The following is an 18975-nucleotide window of genomic DNA, read 5'->3' on the forward strand; positions in this document are numbered from 1 at the left end:
TTTCTTCAAGTTCAAAATGCTATTACTTAACCCCAGAAACATGGCGCTTGGGCTCTAAACCAAATAGAGGAGTGGAGACTGAGGCAACACTCGAGCTGGGAGAAAGACGAAATGTCAAAGGCGATAGAAGAACAAACCTCAAACTGTCTGGCCTAAATAATGCCTACATCAAATCAATAATCTCGCCCAATGATTAAAGCAGGAGAAATTAGAGAAAAGCAAAAGTAGATAAGGAACAAAGTAGGAAAGACAAGTCTTCCTGCTGGATGTCAGCAGCTGTGCTCGGGCGACCGCTAAGCAACTCATTAGAGCTAATAACAGCCGTTAATCAGAGGGAGACTTCGAAAAGGAAGGCTCTACCAACAGGCGGCCGGACCACGGGGAGAAAGACGCCGATATTAGTTAACTGCCTACTGGCTAGGATCCACTCCGCAGACCGCTCAATCTATAGACGGACAAAAGGAGCCGAGGGACGAGAAGAGAAGAGAAGTAATCCCCCTGATGTGAGGGTGAAAATCAAATAAAAACGAGCGCAGCGCAGCGTGGCAGAGCACGCTGTGACACTACTGAAGCTCCATGCCAGTGGACAAACAACAGAGGAGCGAAGTGAGGGGAAATGCGGAGGAGAGAAAAAAGGAAAAAGTCAGGATAAAGTAGAGTGAAGCGGACATGCCAAACATAAAAAACACAGAATACTGTAATATTATTACAGCCGACGACATTCCCCTTTGAGTTTCAGAGGAGACAAATTGATAATTCACACAGTTTCCAGTGTCAGTGTGTGTGTCTGTGTGCGTGTGTGTGTGTGTGTGTGTGTGTGTGTGTGTGTGTGTGTGTGTGTGTGTGTGTGTGTGTGTGTGTGTGTGTGTGTGGCCCCACTCTCCTGCAGGCATTGCATCACAGCTGACTGACAGTTTGCTTCCATCTCCCCATCTCGGTCACTGCGTGCTTCACCTAGCTCTTCCACCAGCCATCTGCAATACTGCACCCCTACCCCCCTCCCCTCCCCACCCCTCCACACGCAGACCCACACACTCCCTCTCGCCCCACACACACATGCAGTGACAATGCAGAGGCTGTGTGTCTCTATATGCATATTAGTGGTCCATGCTGCTCACTGGCCTTTTTTCAAAGAGGCATCCAGCAGTGCATCTCGCTCTGTTCTGAGGTATTGTACAAAATGGTTGGACAGTATATAGTTGTATAGGTTCTCTAATAACCTCCTTGTGCTACATTAGCAGCATTTACCTTGTCCATCACAGCTTGTCCCTCTTAAATTAAAAGAGAGCTGCCTTCATTAACAGCAGAAACTTGGCACTTAAGGGTTATGTAAGTAGGATCGTACATAAAGACCGGCACAGAGTTTAAATTACACACACACAAACACTTATATTGTCAGTTAGAGAGAAATACGTACATTTCCACTAATTTACTACTGCCCATATTTTCCATTTCCAGCCCCGACGTGGTGAAACGTTCCCTCGCGTGAGGTTAAAAAGCAGCCGAACAAAACGAGTGAAAGAATCACAGTAAAAACACTTCAGTGAGTGAAAGAAGAAATGTTGGCAACAAGAAAGTTCTCTTTTTTTTTAAAAAGTTATTGAGATCTGTAGACTGTTCAGTGTCCCTGACTGAGCGTTTCCTTTGTGTGGCCCTGGCTGCAGTTAGCTCTTATAACAGGAAAAACACATGAGCATTATCTTAAAGACGCACGTGGCGAGTTAATCTCTCCTCTCGCTTCTATTTTCTCCATTAGGTTCAAGAGCTTCTTTTTTTTTCTCCAACTCGTAAATTGCACTTCGTAGGCGTGCAGCAAAGAGAAACTTTTTTGAAACTACGTGAAATGTCAAGGGGAAAAAAAAACAGGTGACATTAAACATCTTACGGAAGCCCAGTAAAACTTTGCGTGTATAATTTACAAATGTGCCCTTGGCAGACACCAGTTGCTCGGCATAAGCAAGTGATAAAGAGCGTCTTGTGAAAGGACGTATGCACTTTCTGCATTTGTGAAAGCATAAAGTAGCTTTCTGAGAAAAAAGCGTCCGTCTGGGGATCTGGGAAGTCTTCATGTTTTAAAAAGGCTGGCTAAAACACCTTGGCATCTTGGTCACCTTGTCTGTCCCTTTCCCTCAGCTTGCCTCTCACTTACTGATGTGAGTCGAGTTGTGTAACTGGCTGAGGATTCCTCTTGTCAGACCCGTCCCTTTAGTGAATCACATTGCCATTTGAAGATGAGCCTCTGCTTCTGTCGCAATGAAATGCATATATATTTTAAAACACACTTAACCAAGAACATTTCAGATTTGTCCTCTTCCTTGCTTCCCCCGAGGGCCACCCCCCTCCGCTCACCAAGCACATTATCCTGTTTCTACAAGGGATGACAGCAATCTACAAAATGGTAGAAAGTACATCAGGACTTTTAAGAACAAAGATCGCTTTTGTCTCTGCTCAAAAGTCAACTCTTCACTTAGTCAGGTTTTTTTTTTTTCAAATATCAAAAACAAATGTTTCTTTTTACTGGCAGACAGCGTTCGACTGTAAAGACAAAGGTCTGCAAAGCGAGTTAACCAAACAGACAGATGATAAAATCTGCTGCCAGGATTTCAGCAGGGGAAACTGGCAGTCTAGCAGCCGGAGATATGAAGCCTCTTACTTTGTTTGTGTAACAAAACTGTACTAAAGGGCTCACTTAACAAACTCACCCTGTACTGGTAAGGCACCAGTAAAACCTCACGTAGGCAATGAACACACAATCACTTTTCTAGCTGACTAGCTAACTTGTTGAGTTGCTAATTATGAACCAAACTTTAAGAAGAGCAGGACAACGTATTTGAACTATCTTTGGACCATCATATACGCGAGGCTCATTGTTGAGTATTTAATCAGACAAATAAATTCCCCACTGCTCTCACACAGTGGGGACAACACTCTCGGTACAGAACTAATTGCTGGATTCCTCGTGAAATCCTAGCACTTTGTGCCTGTCATGGCAAGTTCAGCTTCAAAGTGGAAGATGGCGATAGGCTACAGCGGACCATTCATTCCTAGTTGGTGGGGAAGAAGGACTGCTTTGCTCGGCTGCTTCCTGACAGCATGGGAGCACTTTCCAAGAGGGTCATTTCCCCCCCCTTTTTTTCGGAGTTCTTGTTTGTTTGCTCTGTTGTTTGTCACTTGCAGTGCCTTCACGTTGTCTTACTCGTAAGCCCTGCCAAGAAATACTCTGGTTGCTGTAATTTTCTACTACTCTGTCTCCATTCTGGCTCTGCTTCCCTTTCACTCACGGTTGTCGAACCATTGCCTCTTTAGATATTTAGATTCACTCCCTTCTGTTACCCTATGCCTCTTACTTTGCCTCCGTGTTTTGATCTTCTTTTTTTTTTCTTCCCCCAGAGCGGATCCATAGGTAGACATTGGCATGCAGATTACATTATGGATCCACATGCCGATCGAAGGCCGTTCCTAACATTGAAGGCGGACCAACCTCGCTCGTTGTCTAGTCTTGGCCCGTCCTGGCCTTAATTAGATGATTTTTATTGTCAGTTAATAGGAGAGGCGCTACACTATGGAAGATACGAAGAAGACCTCGCAGTTAAGGAACAAAAAAACGTTCCACTCTCTTAATCAATTTCTCCTTTGAAGAGAGGGAGGCCTGCTAGATTGCTTAACAGTCCAAGTGGACACACAACTTTAGTGGTATTTTTCCTTCCAAGGCATGGGAAGAGTTTATCAATAATCCACCAATTGGAGTTTTTCAATTAGGATTAACAGGCAGGTATTAATGGAATTGGGCCGCGGAGATGGAGTGGTTAAGAGGTCGAGCTATGGCTCCACATTGCATCATCAAAGGTAAATGGAGTGTAGGGAGGCTGAACGAGCACTGCAGTAGCACACCACGGCTGTTATGTGATGTTGAGAGCTAAGAGAGTTAAAATGAAAAAGAAAAGAAAAAAGAGATGCTAACAAAGTGACTGATAAGAATAGTGGAGTAAAAGGAAGACAGAGAAGACTTGAGAGGAGAATTAAACAGCTGCAAAACAGGTCAAAGTCTCAATCAGATTCCCCCGGTGGCTCACATCCCCCGGTGGCTGTCACTCAAACTCACTCGGGGCTTTAAACCACTCAGACACAACAAGCATATACCTGGGTCAAGGGTGAGGAAATTAGATCTGAACACCTGCATTACTGTGAGTGAAAAGGAAAACTAAGTTATGGTTCGCTGGCGGAGCAGATAAGAGTTGCCGGTGGATATAGTAAAAGCCCCCTTAGAGAACTGTGTTACCTTGGTCAGGTGGAAAACCGGGAGGAAGTGGTTACAGCTAAATGTGTGGAAACAATTCAGAGATGTTAATTGGTAAACATTAAACCAGTTCTCACATACAAGCCTCTGTGTCTCGGTCCCTGGGTTTATTATTCTAATTATTCTTCTAGAAATAAATTCCAACTTCAGAGATTGAACGTCCTGCTTTCACCATGTGCTCACCAGGGCTCAAAAAGGAGGGAGGGAAAGAGAGAGAGACAGAGCAAGAGAGCATAACGGCATGAGATGGTATAACTCACACCTTATACCCCTCCACAAAGGAGCAGGATTAGACCTGCATCATGAAAGCGCCAAACCTCACTATGCACCTGAAAACAAGAGAACCTAACAACAACAACAACAACAACAATGCGGCGCATCAGCCCATCGTGCGCGATGCCAGCCGGGCACGTTTGAAGGTTTGTTGGCTGCTGTGTGTTGTTCAAGGCTCATCAGCGCACGGAGATGCAGGGGACCAAAGCGCAGGGAGCATCGCTTTGATGATCTTACATTAGCCCGACTCACCCACAGAGAAAGACAAAGAGAGAGGGGAAGCAAAACGTAGAGAGAGGTAGGGATGGATAAAGAAGAAGAAAGTGGTGGGGAAAAAAAGAGAAATGAAATGAAATGGAAACAAGACACGGGAGATACGTGATAATGAAAAAGTGAAAGACAAGATTGACAAGATCATTGTGCGCAGTGTCTTCAGATGTCTTATACTGCTCGACCATACGTCTAAATAATATAAAAAAACTAGGGCAAACTTAGAAACGTGATCAACATATCATAAAATCAACTAATGATTTAAAATCTAAATAAATTTTTAAATGTTGTAAGTTTTCATTGCAGTTCATACTTTAAGACACTTCCTTTAGTAAACTATTGGGTAAGTTAAGATGTAAATTTTATTTTTCAATATATACTTAGTTTCCGGTTTATTAGGTACACCTATCTAAATCTTATCGTGTTGAATAGAACAGCTCTATGATATACACTACTTTCATGAGGGTTAAAATGTTCTAATGAACTGTTTTGTAGAGTCTGTACTCCATTTGTGATGCTGTTGTGTAACACTAAAAGAAGTCAAACCAAGTAGAACCAGAGAAAAGGGGAAAAAACGCTTTAAAACAAACACTTATTTGCTCTGAGCTTTGCTCAGATGTTGTGTGTGCCAAAAGGCCGTAAATAGAAGCACTGGAGTCAGAGAGTCCAGCCTCCTGCGTGCTTCCCGGCATTTAACTCGTGGATCCTAATTGTTTCTCTGTGACCGCAGTTGGTCCGAAGTGTGCAAGGTGCTCCTCCGAGTATTGCGGTTTCCCATTAAGCCAAGCGTTTTTTTAGGCCAAAAGCATCGCAACACACAAAGCTAAATAAGCACAGTGTACAGGGATGTATGGAAGAACTTGCATCACAGAGAAGCCATGCAGAACCCTGCTGTGTTGGAGTGACAGTACAATTTCTATACACACTCTCTACTGTTGATCATAACCATAATCAAAAGGAGGATGCTGAAGGGGAAAAAAAGGCATATGCAAAACCGCTGTTTTCTCAGCGGATGGAGAAACTCACAGAAACTCTCAGCAGGTTGTTGAAATGTATTTTTTTCTGCAGAGAGCTTTTGCAATAAAAGGGGGGGGGGGAACATTGACAATGTGAAAAATATGGAGGTTTGATTAAATTTGATTCTATTCTTCACAATGTATTTCTCCAGACTGTGTTTTGTGCATCTGGTGAACAAAAATAGAATTAATGAAGTGGTCCCCCCGAAATAGAAGTAACAAAAGAAAATCTCTACAGTATATTATGCTGACGGTTCAAATGGCAGAGACCTTTTTTGATACATACCATATCATGACTGCATGTCACTACTTTCAGGATGGATGGAGGCACAATTTTTAAAGATAAAGAATAACGGGGGGGGGACACACACACTGTACATACCCAAATGCAGCGAATTCCTCATCAAAAATATTTTCCAGAACACTCACACAAGTGAGCACATTTACAGAGAGTGAAGAGTCTAAAGGAAAGGGGTACAGATGCAGAAGAGGGAAGACAGAGGGCACGGAGCTGTAGGGTGAGTTCATTTGCCAGAGAGTTGTAAATAAAGAGAGGTTCAAGGGTCCAAGGGGTTGATTCCCTGTGACCTGTGGCGGTGGAGCGGGGAGTAAATCCACCGTGTTTGCGGCCACTGTGCACAGCGGCACTTTCGGTTGAAAAGAGACGACTCAGAGATGATTCTCTTTTGGACGGCATATCACAGAAGATTAGGGGAGTTTTAAAGTGAAAGGAAAGGGAAAGAAACGGAGAGAGATGGCACTCACCGATGTACTCGAAGACGTAGACCACAAAGAACGGCGTGACCAGGTCGTTGATGCCCTGCACGTAGCCGCTGGCCGGGTGGCGGATGGCCCAGATGAACAGGATCCGCTCAAAAATCTTGCGCACACACACACACACACACAGACAGAGACAGAGAGTCAAAACAGAGATCTTTACACAAATCACGTTTTGATTACACACAGAATTAAAGAAAACACATCCCTATTTTGTGGAGAAGCTAAAAGCAGAATGGAAAGAGAAAAACTCCCACGACTAACCATCTTGCAAGTTTTCCGTTATAATAGGTAACTGACTAATCTTAACCCTGACAAACGATCGCAAGCGGGGAAGCAAAACCTTCACATACGCTAAGATCTATAACAGTCTTTCTCAGAGAGGCGAATAAATTGAAGACCCCAAAATCCAAACTGGGAAACATTAGGGCTGTTAGCAACACAGGTTTTAATCATAAAAGTGTACAAGTTTTGAAAGTGAGTGATGTGTGGAGTGTAGATATCAGAACGATTGAGGCATGCCAAGCTGGTGAAGGAGAAAGCAGCTGAACTGATCATGTGGATATCCATTAAATGCCGATATGTATTGATTGATTGATTGTTTTCACCCCTGTCCGCCTGTTTGTTTGTGGTTGGTTGGTTTGTTTGTTCATGAACAGGTTTCCACAAAAAACTACCAATCCAATTTCAGAAATAAACTTGGTGGACAGATGGGAGATGGGCCAACAAAGAAATCGTAAAAATGTTGGCACAGATCTGGATAAAGGAGCAAATTATTTAGGTTCAGTCTAATAATTAAGTTATAATGCTGCCGATAAAAGCTTCCCACATTTGTCTAAGCTATTGAGGCGACCGAGTAGATGCGCCAATTATGACAAATTAGACAAATGTCTGATCAGAAGTGGTGACATTTTATCGGAAAGGTTAAAGTTCAACCTGTGACATCATGATGTCCCTAAAAAGACGCTTTTTTGGCCAATATTTTTGCACCATAACTGGGGAACAGAGGGGGAGATTGTGATCATATTTCCTGGAACTTGACTGGTTGTTGGAGGCAAACAACCAAGAGACACAAAATTTGAGTTCCACTCAGTATGTCTGCTTCTCTTTCTCTTCACCCCTGAGTCGGTTTCCTCCTTCATCTCCCTCTCTCTCTACCTCTTAATATCTATTTTTTTCGCAAGGCAAACACTTCCATCTCGGTTATGGGTGGCTGTTTAATGCTGTCAGCTCCAGTGTGTTGGAGGACGCTTGATGTTCAGCTTGTTTTCCTGGTGCGCATATGCTTTCCCCCCCAAAAAATACACACACATACACACACGCACTATCTCCCACCTCGCTGCGCAACACCCATCAGGCGCTTTCTTACTTTTTGGGGGACGTGTCATGTTTCTGTCACTTTGTAAATAACCTCATAGCTCAATGTTTTACAGTTAAAAAAACAAAACGCACGACAAAGTAGGTTTTTTTGGAAGCTGTGCGTGAAGAATCTCTTGTTTTTATTTGTTAAGACAGCTAGATTGGTAAGATGAAACCCTCTCTGGCCTTTTACGACACTTCTCCTAGAACCATCTTCACCTGCCTCCGCACCTCCTCATCCCTTATCAAAGCCCCATCCATCAAACAATGAGAGAAGCTGGCGCCAGCAGGGGAGTAATGGGACTTTCTTTTCATGCAACCTCAAAAGCTGACATACATATTTCACATTTGGCACCTGCTACACACATAACAACTTTGAGTGAACCCATGTACCAAAAAACATGGGTTCATGGGTTCTGGGAGAACGGGGAAGACGAGGTACGGGGAGAAATACAGAGATTATATACAGTAGTTGTACACACTGTACATGAGACAGTAGGTGGAAAAGGAGTCAAGTCTCGTCATTGCCTGACCCTCCCGGGTTATAGCCCCGAGTAGAGTCCTGTAAGAGACGGGGGGTGTGTGTGTGTGTGTGTGTGGGTGTGTGTGTGTGTGTGACTGTGTTTGAGTGTGGATGAATTCACGGGCTTGCACGTGTTTGCCTCTGTGTGCAGATCATAGCATGGCTCCTCATTTCCCTTCTATAATGTGTGTACACATGCAAATGTATGTGACCAAATGTACACCTACACATCTATATGTGTAGGTGTGTACACACACACAGAGCAGTGCACTGGCCACCTCATCAGCCAGCACCTCATTATGGGATTTTCCTATCGGGTGTTTTTAGCCCGTGCTCCTCAGGCCAGTGGTACTCTATGACAGGACCTCCCCGGAGAGTCACGATAAATAATAAGATCAGCTTAACCCCCGAGATGTGAATGGCATCGAGTTAATTTCCGCGTTAAGCTGCATTTGGAGGCTTCTCCGACAGTCCCCCAAGCCCAGATGAGCCAACTTCCTCCACACGTGCTGGAATATTCTTATTACCGCAGAAACACAAGTGATCGTATTTGACATTTGAGGTATCGAAAGCAACACCATTCTCCGAAGCAACTTAAAAGTGGGATCGAGAAAATGTGTGTCTCGGCTGTATGTTTTGCCAATGTGCCCTAAATACTACCGATACTGTTTTAGAAAACATAATGCTTAAGAGGTCTATAATTAAGATAATTGGTCCTTATATCCCCGCAACACAGCGCCCAACAGTGACAAGGCATTCTTCGCTCGGTGGAACAGAGACGTATAAACGAAGAGTGCGAGACTGCACAAAGTGAAAGTTTACGTGGATCTGATCACATGCATGACTGCAGGTATATGATTCCGTGTGAGTGTGTGTGTGTCCATGCCAGACCATGCAGTGTGCTGAAGCGAGAGCTTTCCCCCCTATTTCCAATGTTTGATGCTACTACATACCTGCCTGAAAGCAGAGAGGGAAAAACCCTGCTAGGTGAGGAGGCGTGTGTGTGTGTGTGTGTGTGTGTGTGTGTGTGTGTGTGTGTATGTTTGTGTGTGTGTTTGTGTCTGTGTGCACTAGGGGGTGTGGGGGTGGTGGGGTCTCACCTCTTGGACAGAAGCTTGTTGAAAAAGAGGAATAAGGGGATTAGTTCTCGGTATGTCAATGTGAATCTGCAGAGAGAGAAAGAGAGAAAAACAAAAAGGACAAACAATGAAGCATCGGGCAGGTTAGCACAGATTTCACAGGCATCACAGGCAGTGAGAGTGACACAGAGAGGGAGGGAGAGAGAGAGCAACAGTTAGTGGATTTGGTGTACTTGATTGGAGGCGAACAGGGGTTTTGGTGATCTGAAATGGAGAGCAGCCCTGGTCTCGAGGGTATACATGTTTGTTTACAAATGTCGAGTCTGTCTATGCGTGTTTGGGTGTGTGAGAGATACACAAAGAGAGAGAGACAGAAAGAGACCAGGTCTACACCATTTCAGAGTCTACCCTGCGGATGACAACAGGCGGACAGATTCGTCAGCAGGGAGCCAGACGGATGCAGGAAACAGCGACCGGAGCCAAGCCAGCTGAAGCAATCCAGACTGGACTGGCGAACGGTTTGGTGAGGGGGTGTGTGTGGCTTGTTGACCGACGGGACAAAGTGGGTTCAAGTTTGTCCGCTCTGTCCGCCTTACCTCTGTCACCTTCGGCTGCAGCACCAAAGACTCGGGACTCATCCGAGGAATGTCTATGTGGATCTGACGGCAACATGGGAGAAAGGGGTGTTAACACACACACACACACACACACACACACACACACACACACACACACACACACACACACACACACACACACACACACACACACACACACACACACACACACACACACACACACACACACACACACACACACACACACACACACACACACACACACGACTGCCAGTGTAGAAGTCCCCTTCAAGAAATTGTCTATACTCAAAAATGTAACTTGTTCTTTAACCTGGGTTATATTCTTGTAATTGTGGCAATTCTGGCAAAATTTAATAATTATAATCCAGGGGACTCATTTCTGTGTTAACTTCTCGCCACACTTGAGCTGAAATTATACTACTGGTTTGCAGGTAGACTGCATGAGCCAATTCTACCCAATCTGTGAAGCATATCATGACAGACTGACAAAAAAAAAGAGACACTGTGGAAGAGAGTCTAACATAACAAAAGATCAAAAGATGAGGAATGTGATAGGGAGAAGAATTCAATGTTCCTCTGTAACTTCAGGATCTCTGAAGATGCTTTCAGACCGGAAAAGTTCAGGCAAATGTCCGGACTTGGGTGCATGTCTGAATAACGTGGCCACAAGAGCTGGATAAGCTGTTAACAATGTATAGTGGTCGTCAAGTATGTTCTTTAAAGCAGCTAGAAAAAGTTGAGCTAAATCAGTTGTTTCATACCACTCCTCGTCTCTTCTGATATTAAAAAAAAAAAGCTACATTTGATTTAAAACACTTTCTCTTCATGGAATGAAACTGCAGCAGTGCTTCAAAGCAGCTGCAATACAAGCTGGGACTTTCTACAATGGCCACGTTCATATGCATGTATGCATACGGCCATACACACAAGCTGTTTCGGGCGAGTAACCAATGACGTGAACAAACACATCGAACGAGACAGACGGACAGAATCGAGAAAAGACACCACCTGTGGACACAGATGGAGATTCAGAACGGATGACCAACCATCCCCATATGAGCACAGACGGATACAAAGACAAGTACGAGACACACACATATGTATGTAAATACATCTACAGCCACTGAAACATATATATAGACGACAATGTACATACACCCACACTGCCATGTGCAATTTGAAAGCCTGAGGCAACGTATGAACAGATGAACAGTCACAGGAACAGTAGAAAAACGTTTCACCGAATGTCAACACAAACAGTTTTGAGATGAGAAAAAAAAATTTAGGGGGGGATCAGAGACGTGATGCAAACAATCATCGAAAAACAAACTGTGCCAGCTTTGTGCCACAGTTTGAAGGCGATCAATGAGAAATTGGACACAATCGAGCGAAATGTTTGTTTTTGCCATCGCCAGCTCACTTTGATGTTTCGTATCAGCCTGAAATGAATAGCAAGTAGTCAATGTTAAAGAGAGAGAGAGAGCTTGTGGGGGAGTGAGAGAGAGAGAGAGAGAGAGAGAGAGAGAGAGTGAAACAGAGAGAGAAACAGAGAAAGAGAGAGAGAGAGAGAGTAAAAGCAGATACTGTTTTCAAAGCCAAATATAAAGGCTCATTTAGGCAGCTCTGTGACGCCCTGGGGGGGTGCGTCTATTCTGTGAACAGAGCTCGTAAAAACTTCCTCCATGTCACACAGACGTCCAATGAGAACATGAGGGAGAGAGAAAAGGACACAAGTAAAAAAAAAAAACTAAAAAAAATCTTTTTCACCCAGATAACCAAAAAAAAGCCAGATAACCACTTCTACAGTAGTAATCCTTTCTGCATGGTCCACTCCTGTCAAAACACATTCGCACACAAACTTATACATGAACAGCTTTGTGTCCTGGGTCTGTGCTGAGGAAACACAATAGAGACAGGAAGTAGTTTTCTTTGGTTATAAGAAATGCAATCCTCTGTTGTCCAAGCTTTTGGATTCTGATGTAGAAGAAATTATAATTATCATCATTATTATTATTATTATTAACACACACGTGAATGTGTGTGTGTGTGTGTGTGTGTGTGTGTGTGTGTGTGTGTGTGTGTGTGTGTGTGTGTGTGTGTGTGTGTGTGTGTGTGTGTGTGTGTGTGTGTGTGGGATTGAGGGTATCGGTACACGTACCTGTCTGTACGTGTCCTGATGGTGTTCGTCATTGCGGGAGTCGTAGTATTGCTGGATGAAGCCAAAGTACTCTTGTCTCTTCCTCTGCAGGACGCTCTCTCTCCTCTCGGCGTTAGCTGGCAGGTAACCCTGAGAGATAGAGAGAGACGGACAACGAGAGGAAGAAAGTCGAAGAGTAGACAAAAAAGTGTACATTTTTTATTTCACTGAATTCAGACTTGGAGGCTTACACTGAATTGGACAAAGCTTAGTTTGAAATTAAAATAGTTTGTTGGAAAAAAGAATGCTTTGAAAGCTTTCAGACTTTTATTTGGGGGGAAATGTGTTTTTTTCGTTCTTGCCAAGAGTTGGATGAAAGGATGATACTCTGTCGTAGGTTTGCTAAATATGAAGCTCCAGCCCCACTTTTTATTTATTTTTTTGAATCCGTATAAGCACTTACAAATAAAAAACAACAATATTATCTGGTTTGAAGGGGGAGTTATCTGCTGGACTCTTTCTTCGCCAGGACCAGAGACTTCCCTGGAGTCGACACATAGCTGTCGACAAGAAAGGAAATAAGCCTTACTTTGCAAATTGTTTAACTATTCCTGTAATAAATCTACATATGCTTTATCATTTGCCTGAAATGTTTAACTTACAACCAAGCAAACGTATTTCAAAGCGTCTGAAATGAACCATAAACGTTTGTCACGCCTATGAATTAGCCGCACAGGCTCAACACACCGGTGTGTTTTTGACAAACACTGAATGCATTCAAGTGGGTTCCACATGGGACTCGTTAATCGAGGTTCTATAGATACTCAGTCGAACCGTCTTTTCAGAAACCACATGGTGTTTATTTCCTGTTGTCTGTCTCGAGCTTGTTTATCTGCTGTCGGTATAAAAGATTTAATGAGCCTTTGTTTCAAAACTCTTGTTCTAAGTGCTCGACTTGTTTGGAGTACGTCCGATCGGAAACCGAACAGCACCGTCGCCATGGGATTACGCAGTCCACAGATGTGACACACCTCACTTTGTGAAATAAAACTTTTGCTGTTTAACCAAATGCTTTCTGCATCTCTGGGGAGGCACCTTTCTTTCTCCCTCTGTGTGTGCGTGCGTGCGTGCGAGCGTGCGAGCACACATTTGTGAAAGCGTGTGTATCCTCCTTGTGCGGTCAGGCTTATGCAATGAGGAGAAAGTCTACTCCAGACTGAACAACAAATCTAAGGTCTATTAAAAGGCATAGTTGGGAGCGAGCGGGGGCTCTGAAATATTCACTAAGTTAAGATCTTAAAAAACTCAACTCAAACACGACTGCGGGCCCTGAAAACTTGTCCCCGTGTCAAAAAAGCCGGATTGTCTCGCTGTTCCCATGAAACCGTCCTTCATGTTGCTGTGACATGGTTTACAATGTCTTAAAGGGGCGGCAAGCGATTTAACAGAAAGCTTATCTCTCTCTCTTTGTTGCTGTTGATGATTTCAATGCACTGGCTTGGAGAACAGGGAGGTATAATATTGATTAAAAATGTGTTTAGCATCATATATTTCCAGACGTGTCACAAATGAAAACACAGGAACTAGAGAGAGAGAGAAGTTGAATCTTTGGCTCTATTCTGACGTCTTTTTTCGCACGAAAGTTGACGTGAATGTCAGATTACTGGTTTCAGAAAGTTGGAGAGTAGTCAGACAAAAAAAAAAACTGGATCTCTGGAAGGTGTGTGGGGAGGTAGGTTACTTGCCCCATTTAAATTACCCTGCTTAAATCTTACACCAAGTCGCATGTAAATTTTTAGGCACAGCAGAAAACAAATGCTCCAATTATTTGCCATCACTCACAATTTAAACCAAGCATTTTTTTTTTTCTTAGAGTAGATTTGGCTGCTTTTCAGACACATCTCTGTTTTTGGACCAGCTTCAGTAAAAAATCCTCATCAAAACAAACCCGTCTACCTGCGACCAACGGAGACAGTTTTTTCCGCCCATAGAAGCGAAACTCTGGAAAACATAATGGGCCTTAAAAGGCTGACGGTGTGTACTCCGTGTCTGTGTGAGTGTTTGTCGTTTGCGTTTTTTGTCTTTGTTACGACTCTACTGTCTGTTGTTCTTGGAAGCGGGCTACCGCTTACACGCTACCAGGAATGACTGAAAAACACAAACTATTTTCTGGGGGGGGGGGGGGGCTGGAGAGTACACACATTGACAATCACACATGCTGTACAAACTGTACATCATCAAAACATCCAAACACACAACATCACATTTCTCATTCTGTCAGCAGAGGGTCACTTGATCTGTAGGTTTCAGCCACTGACTGGAAAAACTCAAACGGAAAAAATCCTTCCACAACCACAAGACTCAGAGGGAGGCCGACTCCTCCGTACTACTCATCGACACCTGCTGCCTCACCTCCTCTCAACGTCTGCCACTCAGCCAGACGGTTCACGTGTGTACGTGTGTGTGTGTGTGTGTGTGTGTGTGTGTGTGTGTGTGTGTGTGTGTATGTGTGTGTATGTGTGTGTGTCTGTGTGTGTGTGAGTGTATGTGTCAATCACACTGACGCTGCATTACTGCTCAATAGGAAATGAGCATTCACACAAACACAGATTTGAGGAGTTTCAAGAGGATGCAAACTGTCACTTTATTACTAGTTCAAATCACTCATCATACGACTTTGGGAGATGAGAGATTTGAAGAATTTCTCTTTTACTTCTGAAATAAAATAGCGGAGATTTGTCAGAGAGATATGCCTCAGAATATTAACACATCGGCCTCCTGCCCTTCAGGATGAATTCACACTTGACCTTTAAAAAGCAGTATTTCGGGTGGATGCTTTCCGATATTTCAGTTGTTAGTGACTTCTCTGTTCTGCCAGTTCACCTCCTCTTGAAGAAGCCAGCTCCTTCATCCCTTTATTCTAAGGAATGAAGCCTCATTTCTAAGCTGCCATTTTTATCCAAGATGTTAGAAAATGCCTTTAATTTCTTTTATAAACAAAAATAAACTTTTTTTTAGAAATGTCAGTCTGCATTTCGCCCTTGGCATCAGTGACAATGCGGCAAAAAATGTTTTGCGGTTGAAGGACGAGGTATAATTACACCTTTTGGTCGCAGCACTCGTCCTTTAACAATCTCTCCTGTAGTCTGGGTGCCTTATCCAATAATGTTATAAAATAAAAGAGAGTAATATGTGCAATGAACTTTATTGTGGTGTGAGCAGGGGTGAAACATCCAAAGACTAAAGCCAACACCGCCAGGCTTTGTTCTACAACAACAAACCACCAGCCTCGCTGTACATCAGTGGTTACCTGCGAGATTCAGAATTGATTTTCAGATTTTTTTCTGCTCGTCTTTTATAGCCTTTGAGGAGTCGGAAGCCAACTGTTCATATCTGAGATCTGCTAATTCCCCATAAAGCTGATCACTGCTTGAGATCCTCCGCAAGCTCCGATCTAACAGATCCAAAATCTCAACTTGTCAGAAGCTGTGAACCGCAGCATTCCCTTTTTACTGTTAACCACTGTTTTGCACTGTAACTGTTTTGAAAAAAAAGCAATTATTAGTGTTTTTATAATGTGTAATTTGTCATTGCTTTCTCAGATAAAAAATATTTTCCATATTTCCATGGTTTTTCATGTTTCAAGTGTAACTGAGTTGAAGGAAAAGCATGCAAACAGAACAAGTAGCTTGTCTTTCTTTTTTTCGTTTGTTTTTTTAACCCACACAGAATTCATCTAATCTCGCAGTAAAATGCTTCCAAGTGCCAAAGATGCCAGTGCACTCATCCGAGAACTTGAGCGACTCATTTAATTTCATTTGTGGTCGACTGGTTTAAAAAGGGTGAGTGGAGATTAAGAGGAAAGCGGAGAGATGGAAGGGCTAAAAGCTCTGAGTTGTGTGTGTGGGGGGTACTGCATAGGGCGTCAGCGCCGCTTCTGTTTATCAGTCTACACGAAGTTCATATTCTCCCTTGCTACAATCTGCTACTCAATCCATCCATCCCTCTAATGGATCCTCCACATCAGTAAACTTTCTGTAAAAAAAAAAAAAAAAAAAAAAAAAAAAAGGAAACCAGGAGAAATATGCTTGGGGAATCCATTCAGGGAATTTAAATGAAATAGTTTTTTTTCTTCTTCTTCTTCTACTTCTTCGTTCCTCCCCTCACAGTCTAAATTGATTTCCACTTAGCAGGGACACATCATCCTGGAAGAGTAGACTAAAAACAAACTGTCCCGCTACGGGACAGAACTTTGCTTCCTTTTAAAATGTGACGAGCTTAGCTTTGATTTGTTTGGAAACAAATAAAAATGTGCGATAAAAATGTTACATATAAAAAATGAAGCACGATACAAAACTATTTGGAGGCTTATCTCGGTGGAACGTTTGAGAGAAACAACAGCGGGGTAGGACTTGTCCAGCCAATCAGGTGTAAGGATCATGTCGATGTCTGATTGGTCTTGTGCTTTGAAAGATCGTGTGATGTGAACTGGATTAAAGGAAAACTAAAATATGTAAAAACATTGCATTGCCAGGCCTTCAGTGTCACTGAGCCAAATTTAATCTCTTACAACTTAAATAGAAGATAGTTAATATTAGTACACACTCAGAAGTTGAGCAATTCAGCGTTTAAAGCCCCTCAAAGCAAAATGTTGCTGTGAAATACAATTAAAATTCACAAACTTTCAGAAGTGAGTATGTTTATACGCACCTTACATTACCCTTTGTCGAGTCTATTCAGATTTTGTTCATAATAAAAGCATCCTTTAAAATGTAGTATAATCCAAAAGACATCCGGCATTGTGAAGCATGGGCAGTGCTGCATTTCACTCATCCTCACTATTACAGATTGTGCTTCATAGCTCAAATGCAGAGAGTGAATTTCCCTACAGATGTACAAGCCAAGGATGCAGGTACACAAAGGCAACATCTTTCAACTTTTCTGGTCCTTGATCTGTTGATACGCACACAAAAAAGAAGCTATTTGGTAATGTCTTTAATATTGAGGTGACGGCGGAGCTGCACTTCTCGTGAACCGCGGTAGAAAGGCGTGTATAAACTGAAATAGAACAAAATGTTCCAGCGACTTTGCGAGGCGCCTGTTAACAGTGCTGATACACGTGTGGATGTTGAGCACAAAGTCTGCCTCAAATGAAAAAAAGAAAATAATTCTCAATGTTTCTTTTCTCTCGGGGCGTTAGAAATTATGTGTGCTGTTGTAAGGTAACAGTTTAACATAATAATCGCTAAATCTGTCCCCGCTCGCCGCCGCCGTTTGATACATCTCGTATGACCCTTAAGCCTTATCAATATTTCCACAGCCAGTTAGTTTTCTCCTCTCCCACTACTTCACATTTAACAGCCACACTCCATTAGCAAATGTAAATATTGCCAAAGGCTGACACTCATTCACAAAGCAGAAAATCCATTTAATTTCCCTCTTTTCTCCTTTAGGCTTGGACACCGAGTGCTCTTTAAACAAATTAAATAAGACGGTATTATTTCTCAAATAACAGGAGGTTCAAAGCGGATGTGTTCCTGGGGCTGGGAAAAATAATAAAAAATAAAAAACAAAAGGTGGTACAGGGAGCGATCCAGTCAGGCTAAAACGTTAACTTTTCATTTCCACACGGGCTAATGAGAGCGGAGGCTTTCCGCGACGTGGCGGCGAATGACGGCGGCTGGGAGAACGTTACCGAGCTCCGGCCACAGTGGCAGAACTTGTTTTCTCGACTTTGTCAGGTAAGGCAGAGCGTGGCTGGGAAAAAAAAAAATCAAATAAGTTGGTGCACACTGGTGAGCAGGAGAAGGGCACAAGGGACACCACTGAAGTGAAGTTTTATTAGGTGCCTCTGCCAAGGATATGGAATAAAGCATGGGCTATGAGTCTCAGTGTGTGTGTGTGAGTGTGAGTGTGTGTGTGTGTGTGTGTGGGCGTGCGTGTGGGCGTGCGTGTGGGCGTGCGTGTGGGCGTGCGTGTGGGCGTGCGCGTGCAAGACGGAGAATAGATTTTCGGAGCCCGATCCCTCCTATCTATTTCTCCACTGGGTCATACCACACACAGGACAGAAAAGGCAGTCGAGTGTTATGAAACTTCAGGAGATATGAGCGCTCCTGACACCATTCCCACTTTTCACTTTGGATTGAACCCCGGGATAAATTCATGCTGCACTCGACTCCCCCATCTATTGAAATGCTCGCCGCTGTGTTGGCGGAGATTACTTCAGCAATGGATCTGGGGCCCGCGTGGTCAAAATAGCTCCTAATATTTAGAGTGATGTCCTCTGTGAAGATGAGTTATTGTCGGTAATGCTGCATCTGAGCTTGGGGTGACAAATGTGGAGAGATCAAGAACCAGCCTGGTTTAAAACGAAGAAGAAGTTGAAAAACAAATATTTGAGTCTCCTATACTGAAGGGATATATTTTTTCTTTAGAAGCATCAGGGCTTCAGAGCTTAAAGAAGGCGATAAAGAGATGGTGTGAGATAACCTGGGCAAAACACGGGGTTTCTGCAGGGTGCACCAAGAAAAATTTCAGACTTTCAATACCACATAGGGTGAATATTTTACACTCAAAGTCTTTAGGTGAAGCACAGCTACGAAGAAACTGTTTGACATTTTACCAAATGCACTTACTTGCCTTGGC

The 18975-nt window shown here is 43.2% G+C and overlaps 1 protein-coding gene across 5 annotated transcripts in view; it reads right to left on the reverse strand.

The window, feature by feature from the left end:
• tbc1d22a (TBC1 domain family, member 22a) overlaps positions 1–18975 on the reverse strand; it is a 95155-nt gene that overhangs the window by 54271 nt on the left and 21909 nt on the right. For 2 of the 5 annotated variants that reach the window (XM_035646976.2, XM_035646965.2), the window contains 4 exons: positions 12352–12480; positions 10191–10253; positions 9616–9681; positions 6622–6736 (listed from right to left, as the gene is read on the reverse strand). In XM_035646976.2, coding sequence (XP_035502869.1) covers positions 6622–6736; positions 9616–9681; positions 10191–10253; positions 12352–12480 — 373 coding nt within the window. The remainder of the gene's footprint in view (positions 1–6621; positions 6737–9615; positions 9682–10190; positions 10254–12351; positions 12481–18975) is intronic. The other 3 variants (XM_035647003.2, XM_035646995.2, XM_035646986.2) reach the window with 2 other exon arrangements.

The sequence above is a fragment of the Scophthalmus maximus genome, chromosome 12 (genome assembly GCF_022379125.1).
Source record: "Scophthalmus maximus strain ysfricsl-2021 chromosome 12, ASM2237912v1, whole genome shotgun sequence".
In the NCBI taxonomy this organism is placed as follows: domain Eukaryota; kingdom Metazoa; phylum Chordata; class Actinopteri; order Pleuronectiformes; family Scophthalmidae; genus Scophthalmus; species Scophthalmus maximus.